This window comes from Heteronotia binoei, chromosome 9, assembly GCF_032191835.1.
Source record: "Heteronotia binoei isolate CCM8104 ecotype False Entrance Well chromosome 9, APGP_CSIRO_Hbin_v1, whole genome shotgun sequence".
Classification (NCBI taxonomy): Eukaryota; Metazoa; Chordata; class Lepidosauria; order Squamata; family Gekkonidae; genus Heteronotia; species Heteronotia binoei.
The window spans coordinates 87,754,962-87,775,211 of record NC_083231.1 but is presented as its reverse complement, the minus strand read 5'-3'; the positions used below and the strand labels follow the sequence as shown (position 1 = coordinate 87,775,211).

Below are 20,250 nucleotides of genomic sequence, written 5' to 3'. Positions count from 1 at the left end.
TCGCTATTAACTTCAAAAGAAGCAGAATTGCAGCCCTAGTTTTCAACAATACACCATTCACAACACTGGGTGAAGAAATATATGTAGTGATAAACAGGGTCAATAACTGATGAACAAAGACACATTCTAAATCAGAAGGGTTATGAACATGCAACACCAAAGACAAAAACAGCTACAATGCACTGTAAGTCATGCAATAGGAATTACCGTGACAGTTAGGGTGGTAATCCTCTGTTGGCAAAATGTATTAACAGAAGACAATGTTACCAGATGTGCAGTTTGAAAGAAAATACTTTGCTTGTTTGATAATGGATTTCACAGAATTTGGGGACAGTCTGGGAGAAACAATTCAACGTCTTAGGGAAATAAAGTTAAAAAGAAGATTGTTCTTTAAATACAAATTATGCATTCTTCATCTGTGTTTTAAAGTTTAACTGATTTTTTTAGTCTGAATAAAAAAAATTAGATTACTCCATAAAGTTTTAAGCTTGTAAAATGGGAACTGTTGCACTGTAAATAATACATATGTGACGAACTAATTAAATCAGAGAACTTGGAAGCCTAGTATTTAATAGGATTAAATAAAAGTACTTTGTGGGTTTGGCTGCATGCATAATTTTTTTTATTGTTAGAGAACAAAACCAATTTCTTTTTAACATGGAATTTTAAAGCAGTCTTGAAATTACCACAGGCTTTCAGTTGGATCAAGACAAGCAAACTCTGAAGGTGATTCACTGGCCACTTAATTGATATAGTCTTCAGAGGTCATTTTGTAGAAAAATAGGTGGTGGAGCTCATCCAGGGATTGTGATGCAGCTGCACATACTATTCAATGGACAAGGAGGTGGAATTCTCAGAAAAGTTCAGGAGCTGTGCTCCTGTGAGCTCCCACTGAATCCGAGGCCCGGTCTTGAGAATTTATAGCTGTGAGTAATAACAGTAACAGTTGAACATAATACTCCACACATGGAAAAGGGGGAGGGGGTCATTCAGTGAGCCTGAGAGTGACTACGCTGACAAGCACAATAAAAGAAATACCTAACCAGGCCCTGAGAAGCAAAATTTAGATTGTTTTATATGCTTATTTTATTCACTGTAGTTATACTAGTAAATGGAGGAAACAGTATTTACAATGCTGATTAGGGGTAACTATTTCACTATGCAATGAACCATCATCCAGAACAAATTTTATTTATGGTAGTTCATCATGAAGAGTATCAGAATAAAACTGTAAACTTGGAAGCTTTTTTTTGACATTTGATTCATTTCTTTGATATTAGTTTAATTTCATGTAAAGGGAATGAGAAAAAATAAAGTACACTACAATGCAGTTCTGTTTATGAAAAATGACTTAATTGTACTATGCATGTTTATTTACATTTATATCCTTGAGAATTTTGGACTAAGCCTTTACTAGGCAGAATCAAGGACACAGTAATTATCAATCAGTGCACTGAAATAGGAAAGTAAAATACATCGTAGTTTAGAAGAAGAAGATGATATTGGATTTATATCCTGCCCTATAGTTACTTTACTTTATTTGATTTATATCCTACCCTCCCCGCCAAGGCAGGCTCAGGGCGGCTCACAGCATAAAACCACAAGAACAATTAAAATCCATACAATATAATAAAATTTCTGAATCTTATATACTCTGAATCTCAGAGTCTCAGAGCAGTCACAATCTCCTTTTACCTCTCCCCCACCCCACAACAGACACCCTGTGAGGTTGGTGAGGCTGAGAGAGCTCTTACAGCAGCTGCCTCATTCATTGTAATTGCCAACAAAGTTTTTTTGAAATATTTTTATTCCATAGCAATGGTTGTTAATATACTTACCTTTGCATACTATATTTATCTGTATTTATTCCACATGCTTTATAAAATATAGCCCTCATAAAACCAAAGTTCTCCTAGAACCATTGCTTTTGATTCAAAGGAATAGAAACAAGGAACTGACTTTCGTTTTTTAACACTGCCATCTCAAACGCCACACAAAGTCATGCTTTAAATTTTACTTGGCTTGAATAGCAAGTGTCATTTCTGGGGCAGTGGTCCCTGGGCAGGGGAAAGCTATTTGACAAAAAGTAAGGGGAAAAACCTCTGCTATGCACAGGCCCAATCCCTTGCATGGTACACTGTTAAAGGGGATTACTGGACTGTCATTGAAAAGATGGCCTGTGCTCTTGTGTTCCTAAATTTATTTTACATCTGGACTAGGCACTCACTGGTGATGTATCCTTATTAAGCTTTGTATTCTTTGTATCTGGCATGGATTTTTGTGCTGCTGAATGAAAATGACTTATTCTCCAATGACTTGTGTAACTAAATAGAAAGAATGCCCCCAAAGGAACTACAAAAATCAACATCTTGTAAAATTCCACCTTGCTTTGTGGTTCATTTCCAGTGTCTTCAAGTACAAGTCTAAGAGAACAGGCCTGTGAGGAACGATGCCAATTCCTACTTGAAACAGTAGTGTTCCAAGTCCTGAAAAAAGCTAAGCAGCAACCAAAATATTGCATTTCCCCTCACTTGTGTGAATTCACAAATGTAAGAACCTGTAATAGCTGGGGAAAGGAAGGAAAAGATGTCTTCATAAATTGGGCTGAAATCTCCAAGTCCTGCTTCTTAGGACCTAACTACACATTACACATTACACAGTTCTTGTGTCAAGTCCAGGTCTGATATGAGGATTTTCTATCAGACATGCACTGTGTTTGCCACTGGGAACTCAGCTGCCAAGTGATGGAGCTTCGACCTTTACTTATACACACTATTGTATTCACACAGTAGCACAACAAACATGAGCAAAATGCATAATTTGCAAAGAGGTATAATTTATAAAGAGGTGTAATTTGTTTATTTACTAATTTGGATTATGAACTGATTTGCTTAGGGCTTTTTTGTAGCAGGAACTCCTTTGCATATTAGGCCATACACCCCTGATGTAGCCAATCCTCCTGGAGCTTACAGTAAGCCCTGTACTAAGAGCCCTGTAAACTCTTCGAAGGTTAGCTACATCAGGGGTGTGTGGCCTAATATGCAAAGGAGTTCCTGCTACAAAAAAAGCCCTGGATTTGCTATACAAAACTAATATTTTCATGACATTTTTTACTTCAGGTTGAGAAAGAAAACTGTTTACATTTTGGAGGGTGGGTGGAAGTGGATGCCAAGAAAAACCATTTTATTTCTCAGGAATAATTATTAGAATTTTTAAAAAAAACCAACAACAGAAACTTAATTCATATATCATGAAAAAATCTAAAATTGTTAATGACAGGGACAGACCGGGGTAATTGCAAGCTCATGATTACCCTCCCTACTCCCTTCACACAGCATGAAAAGATTGAAGATGGAAGTCTGTCATGAACCCCAGTTAGCTGTGACACTCCAAATGTAGATGCCTCCACTAACTGAGGCTGGTTTCCTTCCTATTTAAATACTAGTTAAGAATCCACGGCTCTTTGCAACAGGGTGACATTTTCCTGTGGAAACTCTGTTATGCCTGCAACTGACAAATGCAGTGGAGAGGAACAGAGCTATTAGAAGGTTGCTTTCCCCACGTTTTCCCTTCCCTGGTGTCTGCAATGACCATTTTCTTCCATATCAGCAAGGAGTCTTTTGAAAAGATTTTTTTCCTACTGGCAGGTCAATATATCAATTACCAATTTTAAAAAATCCTTTAACCATCCCCCCTCAATGGTGCATGGGGTTCCGGAAGGGAATAGCCATTGAAGGGCCCAGGGAAGGAAAAACAGCTGCTATGTGGGCAAAACCAGGAAAATTCAGACTTTTCTGCCCACAAAGCAGCCATCGTTGCTTTGCTGAGATCTTTCCCAAAAAGTTCCATCAAAGCAGGTCTGGCAAAAGAAAACCCAGGAGATACATGAATCCACCATGATCTTGAGGAGAACCAGAAAATCAACCTGCTTATCAACAATGTAAGTACTGGGACAAATGACCCATGAGGAAAAGCTCTCAGTTACCTGCAGAGAAACAGCTACTGGAGATACCTTGCAGGGGTGGAATTCTAGCAGGAGCTCCTTTGCATATTAGGCTGCACACCCCTGATATAGTCAATCCTCCAAGAGCTTACAAGGCTCTTTTGTAAGCTTTTGGAGGATTGGCTACATCAGGGGTGTGTGGTCTAATATGCAAAGGCGCTCCTGCTAGAATTCCACCCTGCACCTGCATTTGGATGTCATAACACATTGGAGTTAATTTAAGACTTTTGACTTTAATCTCTACATGCCACATGAGTGGAGGAGAGAAAGAAGGAGTAGGCGGGCTGCACATGAGTAGGGATGGGCATGAACTGGTCATGGACTTAATTTTGTCACAGACCAGGAGCTGGCTTGTGGTCTGTTTGCCCAGCCAGTGCATTTGCAGTTTTGACAGACCATCCATGGACCATGATTTTTTTACACGGACTTTTGGAGCGGTCTACACAAGTGAGCGCAGGAGGCATTTAAATGCCTCCTGAGCTCACTTCTGGACCTCCATGGACCTCATGAGCCATGAACTAGTTTGTAAACCAATGAAGTTCATGGTTCAAGAAATTCATGAACCTTGAACCTCTATGGACCTACATTTTCCCACTGTGTGCCCATCTCTACACATGAACACAACTAAGTATCATCACAATTTGTTTGAGCTGTCTGAACTGATCCAGAAAACAGGATAAGTGACATTTTTGAATGAATTCAGCACAACCAAGTATAGAAATCATCTGTTCTCATCACACAACGTAAGTGAAGACCTGCATATGTGAGACTAACTTGCTTAACAGAATGGTGCCATGAAGGGGAAAGTCCAACACCTAGCAAAAGAAGATTCTGGATTATTGTTCAAGGATATTTTTAAATACATGAAGCTACCTTCTACTGAGTCAGAATCCATGTAGGTCACCATTATCTACTGTCCAAGCTTTTTTCCTGTCTGGCTAACGTTTTAAACTGGGATTGGACCCGAGATTTCCAGGAAAAAGGGAAGGCAGGAAAGATGCATCTGTGTCAGCAAAACATTGGTAGGAGGACACAACCCTATGGTCTTACGTTTGCTTTCCCTGAGACAGGATTATTTCTTGTCATATTCCAACAGAGGAAGAAATCTAGCTTTTTGTATTTATGTGTCTTGGATCACATACCTGTAAGGCTTCATGGATATTGCCATTGTAGTCGATGATTTCTGTAGCACCTTGATCACCTTTTTGTCCAGGTGGGCCCTGTAACAGATTCACCCCAATCCCAAAGCCCCATAGTGTTATATGAATCAAGAGTGCAGTGTACAAATGAATGTAAGAGAATCTGAGAAAAACAATCTGATAAAAATAAAAGTTATCGCCTAGTGCAGATTTTGCTTTTGCTCCATTGTAGAAATGGCACATGGTATAACTGAGCTATAACTGCAAATCTTTTTTTCTTTTTTTCAAATGCTGCTTAAATGCTCTTTATTTCACCATTCCCCCAAAATACTACAATCAGGCTCACCCCTTCATATGTGTGGCTGGTATAAGATCTATTTCTAGATTTAGTACGTACAGTATTTACTTACTTACAGTAAGACATTTTGATAGACATTCTTAAGGGTCAGTTGGCATTGACATTACTGATGATGATTTAGTACAGATAAAATGAATTTTATTCAGTGTTTCAGTGGCAATGCAGTTTTGGTGCAGCTATGAAACTGAAGGAATAAACAAAATTTCTGGTCCCAGATCCATTGCCATGAATTTGCCAGGAGGCCTTAGGGATACCATTAATACCCAGTCCCTACAAAATGAATAAAATATCCATCTACATACTTTACAAGGCTATTCAGTTATTTAATTTATTTATACTTCACTTTTCAACCAGATTGGCTCCCTGAACTACTTACACCTATAAAGAAACTGGGTATTTGCCATAATAAAGAAATTGAGCACACTGAGAAGCTGCGACTGTAAATTGAAAGAGATAATGCTGGCAGCAGCATCTCAGATGTCAGCTGTCTATTCTCACCTCACCTTCCAGCTGGTATAGCTTCTAAGAGCTGGACCTTTTGGTATCCTTGCTCAGAAGACACTGCCCCCCTGTCCTTTCAGTTTTTATGAATTTAATTGCTTTATCTTATTTTTTAAAAAACATAAATAATCCATAAATATAATTCTAAAAATTAGTATGCTTTTGTATGATAAAATATGGTTCAGAATTCTTTACTATTAGCAAGCTTATTTGGTTCTTATTCAGTAGACTGAAGAACTATTGTTCCAGCTTTACTTCAGACTAGATCAAACTCTAGAATTAAAGGTTTGAAAAGTGCATCAATTGCAATAATCTGAAGCGCAACTATAGGCCAAACCAAACCAAACTGTATTTTTTACCAGTGGGCAAGCTGTGGCTCCTGTGGCTCAGTAAACTGTAAGGGTGAAGGTATGAAACTCTCTGTCCTCCTTCACCACAGTCCAAATTCAAACCAAAGCCTCATGTCTTGGCTATTAAAAATATGCTGTGAATTGATCATGGAACTCTCAGCGAATTGTCTGGTTTGGTCCTAAACTATGTAAATTTGGTTTGGTCCTAAGCCACACATATAGACAACAATAAACCCAAGGCAGAGGACAAGGGGAACAAGGTGTACTAACATAACACATCAACAGATTATATAGGTTCTGACATTACCAGTGATACTGAAACACAGAAAAGTAACTCCATACTAAAATAGTCACTTACCTTTGGACCTACAGCACCCAAATCACCTTTGTCTCCAGGATCACCCTATGCAAAAAAAGCAAATACTAATTAACAAGCATAAATTTTATATATTTGTAAAGGAAAAGCAATTAGCACTCAAGTGTATAAGTAGGTTGCCAGTCCCCAGGAGAGGTATGAAGATCTCCCAGAAATTATCACTTCATTCCGGATTATAAAAATCAATTCCTCTGCAAAAAAAAGAGGCTGCTTTGGAGGGTGGAATCTGTGGCATTATAACTTGCTTACCTTCCTCCCCATCCCAAATTCACCCTTCTTGGGCTCTGCCCTCCAAATTTCCAGGAATGTTCCAACCTGGAATTATAACCTTATCTATAAGGGACGGCATCAGCAATACTGATGCTAGTTCACTGAATAAAAGCCAAAACAACCAATAGGTGCAACACTTCGAAGTCCCAGGCAAGTATGAAACTCCATAGACAACTGTTCAGCTAGGCATCAACTTGTGCAGCATTTCACAAGGAATGTGAGATCTAAATACAGGATAGGCTTTGCCTTTACATTCAAATTTCTTGCATAAGAAAAGACAAGTCAAAGAATATCGAGTTTGTATAGTATGTCTACTTCAGTTCTTCTAGCCGTATTTCAAGATAGTAATTTTGGCCTAAACTAGAATTTCTGATCATTTAAGGCAATTCTTGCTGAGCAGTGAACTGATATACACACTGTTAGTGAAGGAAGTCATAAAGACAAGATCTGTGAAAGGCAGATATGAATTGCAAGAAGCAATAATTATATTTTGCTTCTTCTGACAATTAAAGAAAATGCATTTTACATTGTAATGTGGTTGGATGGTGAAGGCCTTATTAAAGAAAGTTCACATGTCGGGGGGAAAGAGACAACATATCCAGGACTGCAAGACGACCACTTTGATCTCCTGGGGGGAAAGAGGTTATAATGCAGTCTGAGGGCCATTTCCAAATTAGAGGCTAGGGTTGCCAAGTCCCCCGCAGACTCTGGTGGGGGACTTCTTTCATAGTGGCACAACAACATCACTCTTAAGTGATGTCATTGTGCTGTTGACATTGCACACTGGCCACTCTAGGAGCTTCCAGGAAAACTCTATGGTTTTCCCAGATGCTGTAGCAATTTGGGAGTAAAACTATAGAATTTTCCTACCAAATTGTTAGAGCATCTGGGAAAATCATAGAGTTTTCCCAGAAGCTCTTAGAGCGGCTGGCACTCGATGTTGCTGGCATGATGACATCACTTATGAGTGACATCATCACACCAGTGACATGGGGAGGGGATCCCCCTGCCAGCCCACTGCAGGCCGGCAGGTTGAGGACCCCCAAAGTGGGAGAACTCCTGCCCCACCCAGGAGCTTGGCAGCCCTGTTGGAGGGGAAATAAGAGAAAGAGGGCAAGCACATGGAGAAAGAATTAATATCATTCCTTATCATTATAAGAACATAAGTAATACCATACTGGATCAGACCAAAGGCCCGTCAAGTCCAGAATCCTAGTCACACAGTGGCCAACCAGACCCCTCTCTAGGGAGCCCACAAGCAGGATGACTACAACAGCATCCTCCCACACATGCTCCCCAGCAACTGATTTAAAGCAGCATATTGCCCCTGGCACTGGAGGAAGTAAATATTCATCGTGATTAGTAGGCACCGATAGCCCCATCCTCTATGAATTTGTCCACTCCTCTTTTGAAGCCTTCTAAATTGGCAGCCATCAGCACATTCTGCAGGAGCAAGTTCTGTAATTTAATTATGCACTGTGTGGAGAAGTATTTGCTTGTGTCTGTCCTTAATCAGTTCTAGTATTATGGTAGAGGGAGAACAGGTAGACAGACAGACAGACAAAGCACCACCATCCCCTCTTTGGCTGCTTTGCAGGGGCAAATAACAGCAGTTTTCACCAAAGACAGACAAGCAGGTAGCAAAACAGTGTGGAGGCTGACAGAGGCAAGGACAAGTAGGAAGTGCAAGAAATTAGTAGGAAGAGATGAAAAAGAAGGTAGAAATCAAGAACAGCAAGAGGTGAAGAAACAGACAAAAAAGTGAAACAGGAATCCATTAGAGAGAAACAAATGGCCAAGAAAGCCAGGGGGGGAGAAGAAGACATGAAACAAAGAGTGGATGGAAGAGAAAGAGTTGGATATGGAGGTGGTACATACATGCAAAAGAAACACAGGAGAGAAAAGGCACTGATGTCAAAGAAGGCGAGGGAGATTTTGTGCACCGAAGTCTGCCAGTCCAAATGTTGAATACAGATGTCCAATTTTCATGAAAAACAAACAGAAGATTTCAGAGCCTCACAAAACCACAGAGTAATAATAATAATAAGAAGATATTGGATTTATATCCCGCCCTCCACTCCGAAGAGTCTCAGAGTGGCTCACAATCTCCTTTACCTTCCTCCCCCACAACAAACACCCTGTGAGGTGGGTGGGGCTGGAGAGGGCTCTCCCAGCAGCTGCCCTTTCAAGGACAAGTTCTGCCAGAGCTATGGCTGACCCAAGGCCATTCCAGCAGGTGCAAGTGGAGGAGTGGGGAATCAAACCCGGTTCTCCCAGATAAGAGTCCACACACTTAACCACTACACCAAACTGGCTCTCCTGAACTGGCAAGCCTGAAACAAACCACAGGAATTTGGTATCTCAGATAGTTAGAGAAAACCGACAACTTAAAGTTCTAGGTTGCATGATTCTATGGCAAATTATTCACTCCATGTAAAAAACCCTTTCACCTAAAATACGGTTATGTAATGTTACTGTTCATGTATCACCATATCATATTAAACCAAAAAAACAAAAATTTGCTTACTACTGACCTTTGACCCCTTTGGGCCTCTAGCTCCAGATTCGCCTGACCTCCCCTGCATCACAAAAAGGTATAGAAAATGGATTGGAGAAATCAGAACAGAGACAGGAAAGAGATGAACAAAAGGAATTAGTATTGGCTCCCACTTCTATCTTAAAATGACCACTACTATAAATCTACATAACTGACATGAATGAAGTCACAGAAATACTAAATGATTTAATATTAACATATGCAGGTTATTACAATAGAATGTTCACTACAACAGACTGAAAGGAAAGTTCAAGTTGTAGAAGATCTACAGAGGCTTTTTGAAAATTTCTTGAAGAATCTTCCTGCGATAGACAACTAGGTCCTTTAATAGGCAACTGCTATGTCCATGGTTTGTCATTTGATATGGCATTACAATTGATGTCTGGGAAGGAAAGGAAAGGTCCCCTGTGCAAGCACCAGTCATTTCCGACTCTGGGGTGACGTTGCTCTCACAACATTTTCACGGCAGACTTTTTACGGGGTGGTTTGCCATTGCTGGGTACTCATTTTACCGACCTGGGTACTCATTTTACCGAAGGCTGAGTCAACCTTGAGCCAGCTACCTGAAAACCCAGCAACCACCGGGGATAGAACTCAGGTCATGAGCAGAGCTTAGGACTGCAGTACTGCAGCTTTAACACTCTGCACCACAGGGCTCTTCTGCTGTGTCTGGAGCAACTGCCAATATGTGATGGATGTCTGCACTTGAGTGCAGGGAAGTCAATATACACAGGCTACCTAAGTGTCACCAAAAATTCAACCATGTGCTTATCATTTATTTGCAGTGGTCCATACATTCTGATGAACACAGAAATTTAACATTCAGATGAACACAGGAACTTAATATTCCTGCTGCTCAAGTTTTGGTGATTTGAATTCTCCGCGTGCTTCCCATACAGATCTGCAATTAGTGAGTATGAGATCATGTCAGATAATTCAGATAACTGACAGTCTCTTGTATATAATAAATATACAAAGATTACAGCACTGGAAAATTAATATTCTTACAAGATTAGAAATCAGGGTGAAAACTAAAAGAAAAGTTGTAATGAGCAGCACTTTACAATGCACTTCTGCCTAGACAACCTGTATATGAGTCCTATCAATTTCAGTCTGACAATTACAAATAAGAAACTTTGTGCATAATTGTAGGTTTGGATTCTTTAGTTTACATAAAGAGTTTCTGACATGACTGCTATAAATTTAATCACTTCTGGAATGCATCATAAATCACACCGACATTTATTTCTACCAGGTTTTGTTAACCTCACTAGCAGAGGCTTTCTCTTATGAAAACAGAAAGTTTCATATGCCAGATACTTTTATTAAAAACATGCTACATATTTTCAAAGTTAAACCTGACTAACCTTTAGCCCTGGAACTCCCGGTTCACCTCGTTCACCTTTCCCAGGAGGCCCTGCTTCTCCCTTGTCACCCTATCACAAACCATAGCACACACATGCATACAAAAGTGTTAAAAACACTGGCAGCTTTTAATACAGAACCATACTATTTTATACATGTTAAAGAGAATCAAGCATCACAGCATATTTTAGATCAACAATTGATAAGCAAAATACAACAGCAATTCCCTTCCTTAGCAAATACAGAAGTGATGCTTTGCTACTTCCATTTCAGTTGTCAATCCTGCGTTACTGTGAAGCACTGAGGTTTCAATAAAAACACAAAGCATAACATGTCGTAATCATGGTTTCATAACATTTGCTTTAGATTTTCCATCATTTGTTAGAGTCTGATCTTTGAAGGTAGGCAGCTTGCTAAACTAACCAGTTAATTGGTTTTACTATCTCATGCACTGAAATGGAATCCCAACAGTTAAATGTATAAGTAACAGAGGCAGAAAAAACTAAATTCAGCACTGAAGGAAGATTATTTCCTATTTTTCTAAACAGAATTTATGATCAGTAAACCAATCTGGAAATTAAGATGCCTCTATTGTCTCCCAATAAAATAAAAGAAAAAAACAGAAAATCCAGGAGAATAATTAAGTACATATCCTGAAAAAATAAATATATTAACTAAATAAATGTTAATACCTGAGAAAAATCCTGAAGTGTTGAGAGGGGGACAATTTGTACTACATATTACAAGTTCTCACAGGCATAGCTCTTCCTGTAGTTAGGAAAGGTTCCTAAGCTGGTTGCTTTGGATGTTTAGCAAATACATACATGAATAAAGGGTCTTTCAGGTTCTGAAAATTATTGTGAGAGAGACGTATCACCTTCTAAGGTGATATAAAGCTGTCTCTGCTGTTTCCCAGCCAAGAGATATGGGATAATTTCCATTAACTTCTATTAAAAGGACTCATTTGAACTTCTGTGACCTGCAGGACCAAGTTCACGCTGCCAAAAGGTTCTCACATCACAACAAGATCCAGCCAACGATAGGCCAGGATCTAGTAGCAGTCCCAAGCTAGGACCCTGGTCCTTTAGGGGGAGCGCAAGCACCACAATCCTCAAGTCACCAACCAGCAGCACTCAGCCTTAAATAGACTGAACTTTAGTGTATTGACCCTTATCTACCCCCTTTCTTCTTCAGGCATGTTAGACTTCACCATAACATTTGTGATCAGTAAACCAATCTGGAAATAAAGATGCCTCTATCCTCTCCCAATAAAATAAAAGAAAGAAAACAGAAAACCCAGGAGAATAATCCAGTTTTCATCCGAATCATGGGACAGAGACGGTTCTGGTTGCCCTCATAGATGACCTCATAGATACCTATCCCATGACCTCCAGAGGCATCTGGATAGAGGTGGCTCGACAGTGCTGATGTTGTTAGACTTGTTGGCGGCATTTGACACGGTCGACCATCAGCTATTGACTTGTTGCCTCGCCGATGCTGGGATCCAGGGGTTGGCCTTGAAGTGGCTCTCCTCCTTTCTCCAGGGTCGGGGACAGAGGATGGTGCTAGGAGATGAACTATCCCGACAACACCCACTTATTTGTGGTGTGCCGCAGGGAGCAGTTCTTTCTCTGATGTTATTCAACATCTACATGCGTCCCCTTGCTCAGATTGCCCAGAGGTATGGGCTGGGTTGTCACAGTATGCAGATGACACCCAGCTCCATCTGCTGATGGGCGACCAGTCTGACTCCACCCTAGAAGATCTGTCCGAAGCATTGCAAGCTGTGGAAGGGTGGCTCAGGCTGAGTGGACTGAAATCAAATCCGACGAAGATGGGGGTCTTGTATCTGAGTCACCGCGGTGCAGGGCCAGAGGTCCATTTACTGACCTTCGATGGAGCGCAGCTCATGCTGGCACCCAAGGTTAAAAGTCTAGGGGTGCTCTTGGATCCTTCTTTAACCGTGGAGGCCCAACTAGCTGCCACTGCCAGGTCAGCCTTTTACCATCTGCGGATGGCAAGGCAGTTGGTCCCCTTTCTCTAACGCGGCAACTTGGCAACAGTGATCCATGCTACGGTCACCTTGAGACTGGATTACTGTAATGCTCTCTACATGGGGCTGCCCTTGTCCCAAATCCAGCGACTTCAGCTAGTGCAGAATGCTGCAGTCAGGCTGCTTATGGGAGTTCCTTTATGGGAACACATTTAGCCTGTGCTGAAAGCACTGCACTGGCTATCGATAATGTACCGGATTCGCTTCAAGGTGCTGGATATTACGTTTAAAGCCCTATATGTGTCAAGCATATCGTTTCTTTATGGTTTGCCTATATCAAAAGCTGTTTTAGTGTGTTGCACATCAAAGCCATGTAACCTCTGCTTTAGTTCTCACTAGTAGCAAATGCACGAATGTCCTCTTTGAAGATAAAACCTTCCTGGGAACATTTTCTCAGGTTTAGGTCTGAACCCAGGATGTAGCTAAACCGCGATAGTAGATAACGTAGCAAGTGTGTGAATTTCACACGCTGGAGTAGAATTCCAGAATTCCTAAGGTTGCTTTGACGTGCCCCTTAAAGCTAGTAGTCTTGAAGTATAATGTATCACTTCCAATCTGGTGCCTTTCTGAGCAGAATGGATTATCAATAAACCAATACTTTGTTTCAAAATCAAGGACTGGTTATTTAGAGATCTCATGCTTGACATTATGGCCAGGGTCCTGCATACCTGAGGGACCACCTTTCCCTGTATATGCCCCAGTGATCACTTCAGTCCGGGTCTCAAAACCTGTTGACAGTTCCCAGCATCAGAGAAGCAAAGCTCAAAACAACAAGACTGTTTCCTGTTTCCTGTTGCTGCTCCTAGCTGGTGGAATGAGTTGCCAGTAGAGGTTAGGGCCCTGCGAGAGCTCTTACAATTCCACAGGGCCTGCAAAATGGCACTCTTCCGCCAGGCATTTACATGAATGGTAACATCTGCAGCAAAGGGACTGGCCCATAAGCACACCACCAATGGCCTACTTCACTGTGCTGCGGCGATCCTGAGACCTCTGAGTATAGCTAACCACCAGAATTTAAATCGCTGCCTGAAATTATGTCTGTAGAACATAGGGTTGCCAAGTCCAATTCAAGAAATATCTGGGGACTTTGGGGGTGGAGCCAGGAGACTTTGGGGGTGGAGCCAGGAGTCAACAGGAGGAACCAGGCCAGGAGGTGGCAACAGATCAGCTCGAAGGAGACGAGCCCGGTCCGAGCACAGGGCCACGAGTATCTGCTAGGGCCACAAAGGGTATACCTCCTGCCAAGTACAAGGTGCCTTATGTCACACTGGTAGTTAAACCAGACCCACCAGGGTTCCAGGAAACGCTCAGGAAAAAGGCTGAGGCGTGGAAGGTCTGGGTGGCAGAGTGCGAGGCACGGAACAGGGAGGCTGAAGCCAAACGCCAGAGGGAACTGGCTGACCAGGACAGTGACAATGAATTCCTGGATTGGAAATTGTAAATCTGTAAATATGATAATGTAATGTTGCTGTCTGTGAACCAAAGGTGAAGGCATGTGTGCATAACAATGCAAAACATTGTGAGTGATGTGCAGTTACCAGGTATAAATGTAAACTGTATCCAATGTTAATATTCACTGCGGTTGGGTGCACTGGGTTCGATAGATTAGGAGGTGTGTTGGAGAAAGAATCTATCTTGACCCAGGTTGACAGCTCTGTAATGACAGCTGGTGATCTAGCAGGCATGCTAGGTCACAGTGACCTTATCAGCTGGCTGGTTTGAGCCGGCTGAGGACAGGTGAAGGAACCTGCTGAGTCAGCATGACAACGCACTGCCAGGATTGGCTGACTGGACTATAAATGAACTGTGTCTGCAATGCACAGGTCTCTTTCTGAGAATTGAATGGCTGGCGGAGCGTTTTGTTCCTGTGATCAATATATTGGACTGCACTAGAGAGCACGTATTGTATATACTGTAAATACACTACTTTGGCACTAGTTGCAGGTGTCTGGCTGATTTCTTTCCTGGAGCTCAGGGTCGGGCTCATCACACCGCTCACTCTGCTAGCGCCCGCACCGACATTCCCCCTCCCCCCACTTCCGTTTGGGGGGGGCGGGGGAAGAGGCTATGAAACCTGGAGTCCCCCTCCAGGGCGGGAGGTTTGGGAAGCCTAGTAGAACATGAAATTGTTTTAAATTGCTTTAATGTTTTTATTGTTGTTTTATTGTATCGGTCACACTAATGTGTTTGTGTCGACCCTTGGTTTGTGAGCCTCCCTGAGCCTGCCTTTGGTGGGGAGGGCGGGATATAAATTAAATTAAAAAAAATAACATAAATGCCATTTATTAAGAGATCTAACATCATTCACTTTATAGACTAAGGGTACTTTTACACTGTGACTGTTTGGAAATGGATTTTGCTATTCTTACACAGTAAAAATACAGTTGTAAAGCACGTTGTTTAGTGTGTTTGAACACACTCTAAAAGTTGGAAAGTTATTAAGTGGGCCACAGTAACATTAGTAGCTTCCAAACAAAGTTTGAGTCCAATGTCACCTTTAAGACTAATAACATTTAATTCTGGGTATCAGTTTTTGTTTTCATACATATTTCTTCAAATACAGTAGCTTCTGCTTGTGGTGAATAGTCAGATGACTTGCTTTCCATGGTCAGATACAGGCTGAGCAAAAGAGGCATATGCTGGGGACCAAACTGACGAAAAACATTCTGAAATCTGGCACAGTGCTAATATGGACTACTTTCACATGCAAGGTAGAGAAACTGAAACATAGTTCTAGATTTCCATTATTTGTAAGTATCCTGACATTTTAAAATTATGTTTCTATAACTTTCATTCAGTTGAAGGTTTGCTATATGCATATCACTTCAAGGTTACTTTAATGGATCAGTGGATGAATGTTTTTTGGTGTCAGCTAAGGATTAAGTTTTGAACTAACCTAATAAGAAGTAACCTACACACAGCAAGAGAGAAAATGTAATACATACCTTTGTTCCGGGTAACCCTGGTAATCCAGGTTCTCCCTGTGGCCCAATGAAACCGGGTTCACCCTTTGAAAAATGAACACATTTGATCTTTGTTAATTGTTCTGTGAGCAATCCCAGCAAAATAAATTTGCTTCTAATGATAATGTTCCCCAGTGACCCATGGTTTTGTAGTTATGACCTTACAGCTACAGACAGATACAATTAATCAAATTTGATTCCCATCAGCATAGAGATCTCAGAGAAAAGGCTCACCAAGTTTAAGAAAAGCAAATGAACTGGAAGTTCTCACATGTTGTTTTTCATGGAATTAATGTTTGTTATGCTTTCTGGATTATGTTATGGTTTACGAAATAGAGATTCACCAAGGGAAGGCTAGTATAACATTTTTAGTGTAGAAAAAGAGTTATGTGGTTCTGGTCATATTCATTCATAAATTACAAAATATTCAACTTTTGTGCCTTTTTAATGTTCAAAACAAATTTTGTTTGGGGGTAAAAAAGTGGATATGACAACATCTGAGATGCTAACATGATAAAGCAACAATATTATACTCTTGCAATACAGCCACTGAGTTCAACAGAAGTTTTCCCCAGTAAAGGGCCTTAGTTAAATAAAAAATAATATTCAAATATAACTGCCACAAAGTCACTCAAATAAAGTTATGGAGCCTCTTCTTCCTGTATAGAAGAGAACTCCCCCATTTCCTTTTGGTGTTGTTTTTGACCCTCCTTTAAGGGAGAAGAGCAGCTCAGGGAGGCTTCATGCTACAGCCTTTTGCATTGTTCAGACATAACTTTTATGCATTCACCTGAATGCAGATTATAACAGAGTATTTATAAATTGGTAAACTGCCCCAATTTTTCTCATCCGCACTGGGATTTCTAATTTGGTTTAGGACATAAATAAGAAAACACCTAAATTGATTTTTCCTTTCAGTGGTGAGTTTTGTTTATTAAATTATATGGCTGGGTTTGCTTCGTTGTCACTTTCTAAGAGCTATATTCTGTTTTTGGGAAATCTTGCACATTCCTCTAAAAACAGAAATATGGCATTTTACCTATGTATAACCACAATGATCACCTAGGACAACACTATTTCATAAGCAAAAAAAAAATAAAATAACATCTCTGCCATCACCTAGATAAGAATAAAATGCAAAGACTGGTTCACAAATGTATGTTGATCACTTGATGGTTCCATCATGAAATTGTGCCCTATATTTATAGAATTGAACACCACAGAACTGTCAATATTTTCAAATAGAATCAATTCAGACATTCATCTGTAAGACAATATGCACTGCATAATAAACTTTACAGAATATGTAAACCCCTGCTCTAGCTTACTTAAAATATGCACTGAACAGCAAAGCAAGATTTTCTGGCGTCTGAGTGAAAAGACAAAAAATCCCCCCTGAATAAGTGGCATTGGAGGTTAGAACGGGCTTCAGAAAACTGCCCCCCAAAGTGGTCTTGAATTAGAACAGGAATGTAAATTGATGAATGCAGAACCAAGTCTGATAGGGAACTACATGGCAAAGAGCAGCAGTTCTGCCAACTCCGGGTCGGAAATTCCTGAAGATTTGGGGTTGGAGCCTGGGGGGTTGAGAAAGGACTGTAATGGGGTACAATGCCACAGCAGCAGTTTTCTTTGTCTACTGGAGATCAGTTTTAATTTCAGGAGACCTTCAGGGCCCATCCGGAGATGGCAACCTGAGTTCTATTCCACATCCAGTGAGATGTGGAATGGAACAAAGGTGGGGCATACCTATTTGAATCTGTTGAGACAGCCAAGTTAGTGTAACATTTCTTCTGGACACCTTCTTTGTATTGTAAATGTATAACAATGAGATGCGAAGTCTTAAATCTTCTTAATCTGAGACAGTTTTGAAGGCACCAACAAGTGGCAACACCTGTTCCTCCTGGCTTTGTGTAATACAAATGTTTTTTTTTACTATCTTGAGTTACTTTGAGTAGCATTTTGTAAGAATACATACATTGTAAGAATCAGTCAGTAAATGCTAAGTAAAAAATAATTGTGTAGTAAACCACCAATTTCAGAAAAAGCCTTAGAAACAGTAATTGAATTATTTAAATGAAATACTTTAACTTGTTCTAGCAGGAATTGATTCTGTTAATGTTTAGTTTCATGTGTTAAACCAATAATTAATATGCATTTTGAAAAATACTGCATTTTGGCTTCAAAGCAATGAAACATAACAAGGACATCCTGCACAACATTTATATACTTATTGAAATTAATATGAAGAGAGACAGATGTAGCTGATGCATTTTTAATTATATAGTGAAGAGAAAGGGAAGTGTTAGCTTGCCCTCTACACTGCATTATAAGTAAGTTATGCTGGTGGTGAAAAACAGTTCCATTTTATGAAGTCAAGGAATTTCCTGAATACTTTGAAATAGACAATGGTTCTTGCATAAATTAGCATACTATATAGGCATAGTGCAAAAAGAAAAGAAAAGAGGAATCACAAAAGACAGTGAAGAGTAAATGAAAGAGGAAGAAATAAACCATGAAGAAACATTTCCATATTGCTATTATGACACAGGTCATGACAAATAAAAGAATGTGATAAAAATAAAAAATATATAAAATTGTAAAATGTGCATGCTAAATTGCTTATAATGTAGATGTGCTAACATCCACCATTGAGAATAACCACCAGCATTTCACTTTGGATGGAAATGTTCCCTTGTATTGAAGGCAAAAAAAACACAATCAAAATCTCAACAGAAGTCAATATAGTAATTTATTTATTTTATCTGAGATTTACAAGCATGGGACTTGCAAAGACTTGGCAGGGGTGGGGATTTCATTTTCTCCTGTATTCACTTCTGCCATGATTTCCACAATCTGCTTTCATGGCAGCCCCATAGCTTACTTCCTTCTGTTCTTCCCATCCACCAACCAAGCTACCTTTATTTGCTCCCCCCTCTACAACTGTCCCTCATTCCTCCCCCCCTCTCCTCACCAGTACTTTCCCTTGGTAAAGTCTGGCCAAGTTTTGCAGTGGCTACCACTGGGACTCATCCTGGTCCAGTTATTTGCTGACTGCTGGAGGGGGTGTGCTAAACCTGGCCTTGTTGTACAGTGGCCACCACCAGTACTGGCTGACCCAGTTGTATAGTTGACAGGCCTCAGGTCCCGGTGGGGGTTCCCTTGCTTTTGGGAACTTCAGTTTGTTGCCGGCCACCCTAAACAGTGAACCCACCCTAAACAGTGATAATGTTGCATGCTGTCCCTGACACATTGGTATCATTTCTGGGTGACATCATCCCACCAGGGATGTTGTATGGAAATGCTCTGATTTTTTGGCAAACTCTGATTTTGAAGCCAAAAAAGCATAGAGTTTTGCCCAAAAACCAGAGCAACGCCTCCAGTGTCACTGACATGATGACATCCCTTTTGGGTGATATCACTGCATCAGGGACATCACACATGACATCCTGCCCATCCGCAGAGCACTCAACCAAATCCCCCTGCCATGACGAAGAGGCGATCTGGCAACCATAAGGTCAAACCTGGTTGAGTGGGGCAGTAGCTGCAGGGTAGGGAGTGATACTTCTTTCCAGTCTCCTCAGATTTTCACCCTTTTAAAGCCTATGGGCACCTTTGGGATTCTGACACAGCATGATGGGCAGAACCACAGGAGGTACAGCCAGCTACATAATGGCTGCCATAGTGAAGATCCTTGTGCTGTGTTGGCATCTGCTGCCAGAGCAACATTTTTAAAAACCTGCAGTGCCTATCCAATTTCCAATGGCCAATCAGAAAAAGTGTCACCTGGACCCACCCACTTTCCAAAAACACATGGCAGGCACCATGAAAGGTATCAGCAGGAACTATGGTACCCACAGGCAGCACATTAAGGGAACCATGTTCTAAAAGCTACTTCCAGCCCTATTTTTATTTCTCTCTATTACACTACATATATACAATTTAAACTACTGCTGCTCAGTTATGTGAATTGCAATCCGATTCAGCAGAATACTTCATATCACATTTGCTACCACTGGGCAAAGAGGTCACCATTTCTGGCTATTGCTGCAGTAATATATGCTTCCTACGGCAGATACTTGAACATGATGCTACCTTTGAAACTTTAATATTCCCTGAATAGTGACTAGGAGTGAAGTGATGATCTTCTGGGAAGTGACCACAAATGGTAGAAGGATAGCTTTGGAAGCCTACAAGGTTGTCCCCCCAGTTCAGGTTAACTTCTATTAGAAATTCCCAGCTCTTTTTTTATGCTACTGTTTCATTTTCTTCTCAGTTCCAACTGCTTAACTGTTTTTGCTGTTTTCAGACCATT

The 20,250-nt window shown here is 40.7% G+C and overlaps 1 protein-coding gene across 1 annotated transcript in view; it reads right to left on the bottom strand.

Annotated features, from left to right (window-relative positions):
* The window catches only part of COL25A1 (collagen type XXV alpha 1 chain), a 491,250-nt gene that overhangs the window by 47,952 nt on the left and 423,048 nt on the right, over positions 1-20,250 (bottom strand). The window contains exons 19-24 of the mRNA XM_060246951.1: positions 15,918-15,980; positions 10,922-10,990; positions 9,532-9,576; positions 6,710-6,754; positions 5,146-5,223; positions 208-231 (exon numbers count right to left, since the gene is read on the bottom strand). Coding sequence (XP_060102934.1) covers positions 208-231; positions 5,146-5,223; positions 6,710-6,754; positions 9,532-9,576; positions 10,922-10,990; positions 15,918-15,980 — 324 coding nt within the window. The remainder of the gene's footprint in view (positions 1-207; positions 232-5,145; positions 5,224-6,709; positions 6,755-9,531; positions 9,577-10,921; positions 10,991-15,917; positions 15,981-20,250) is intronic.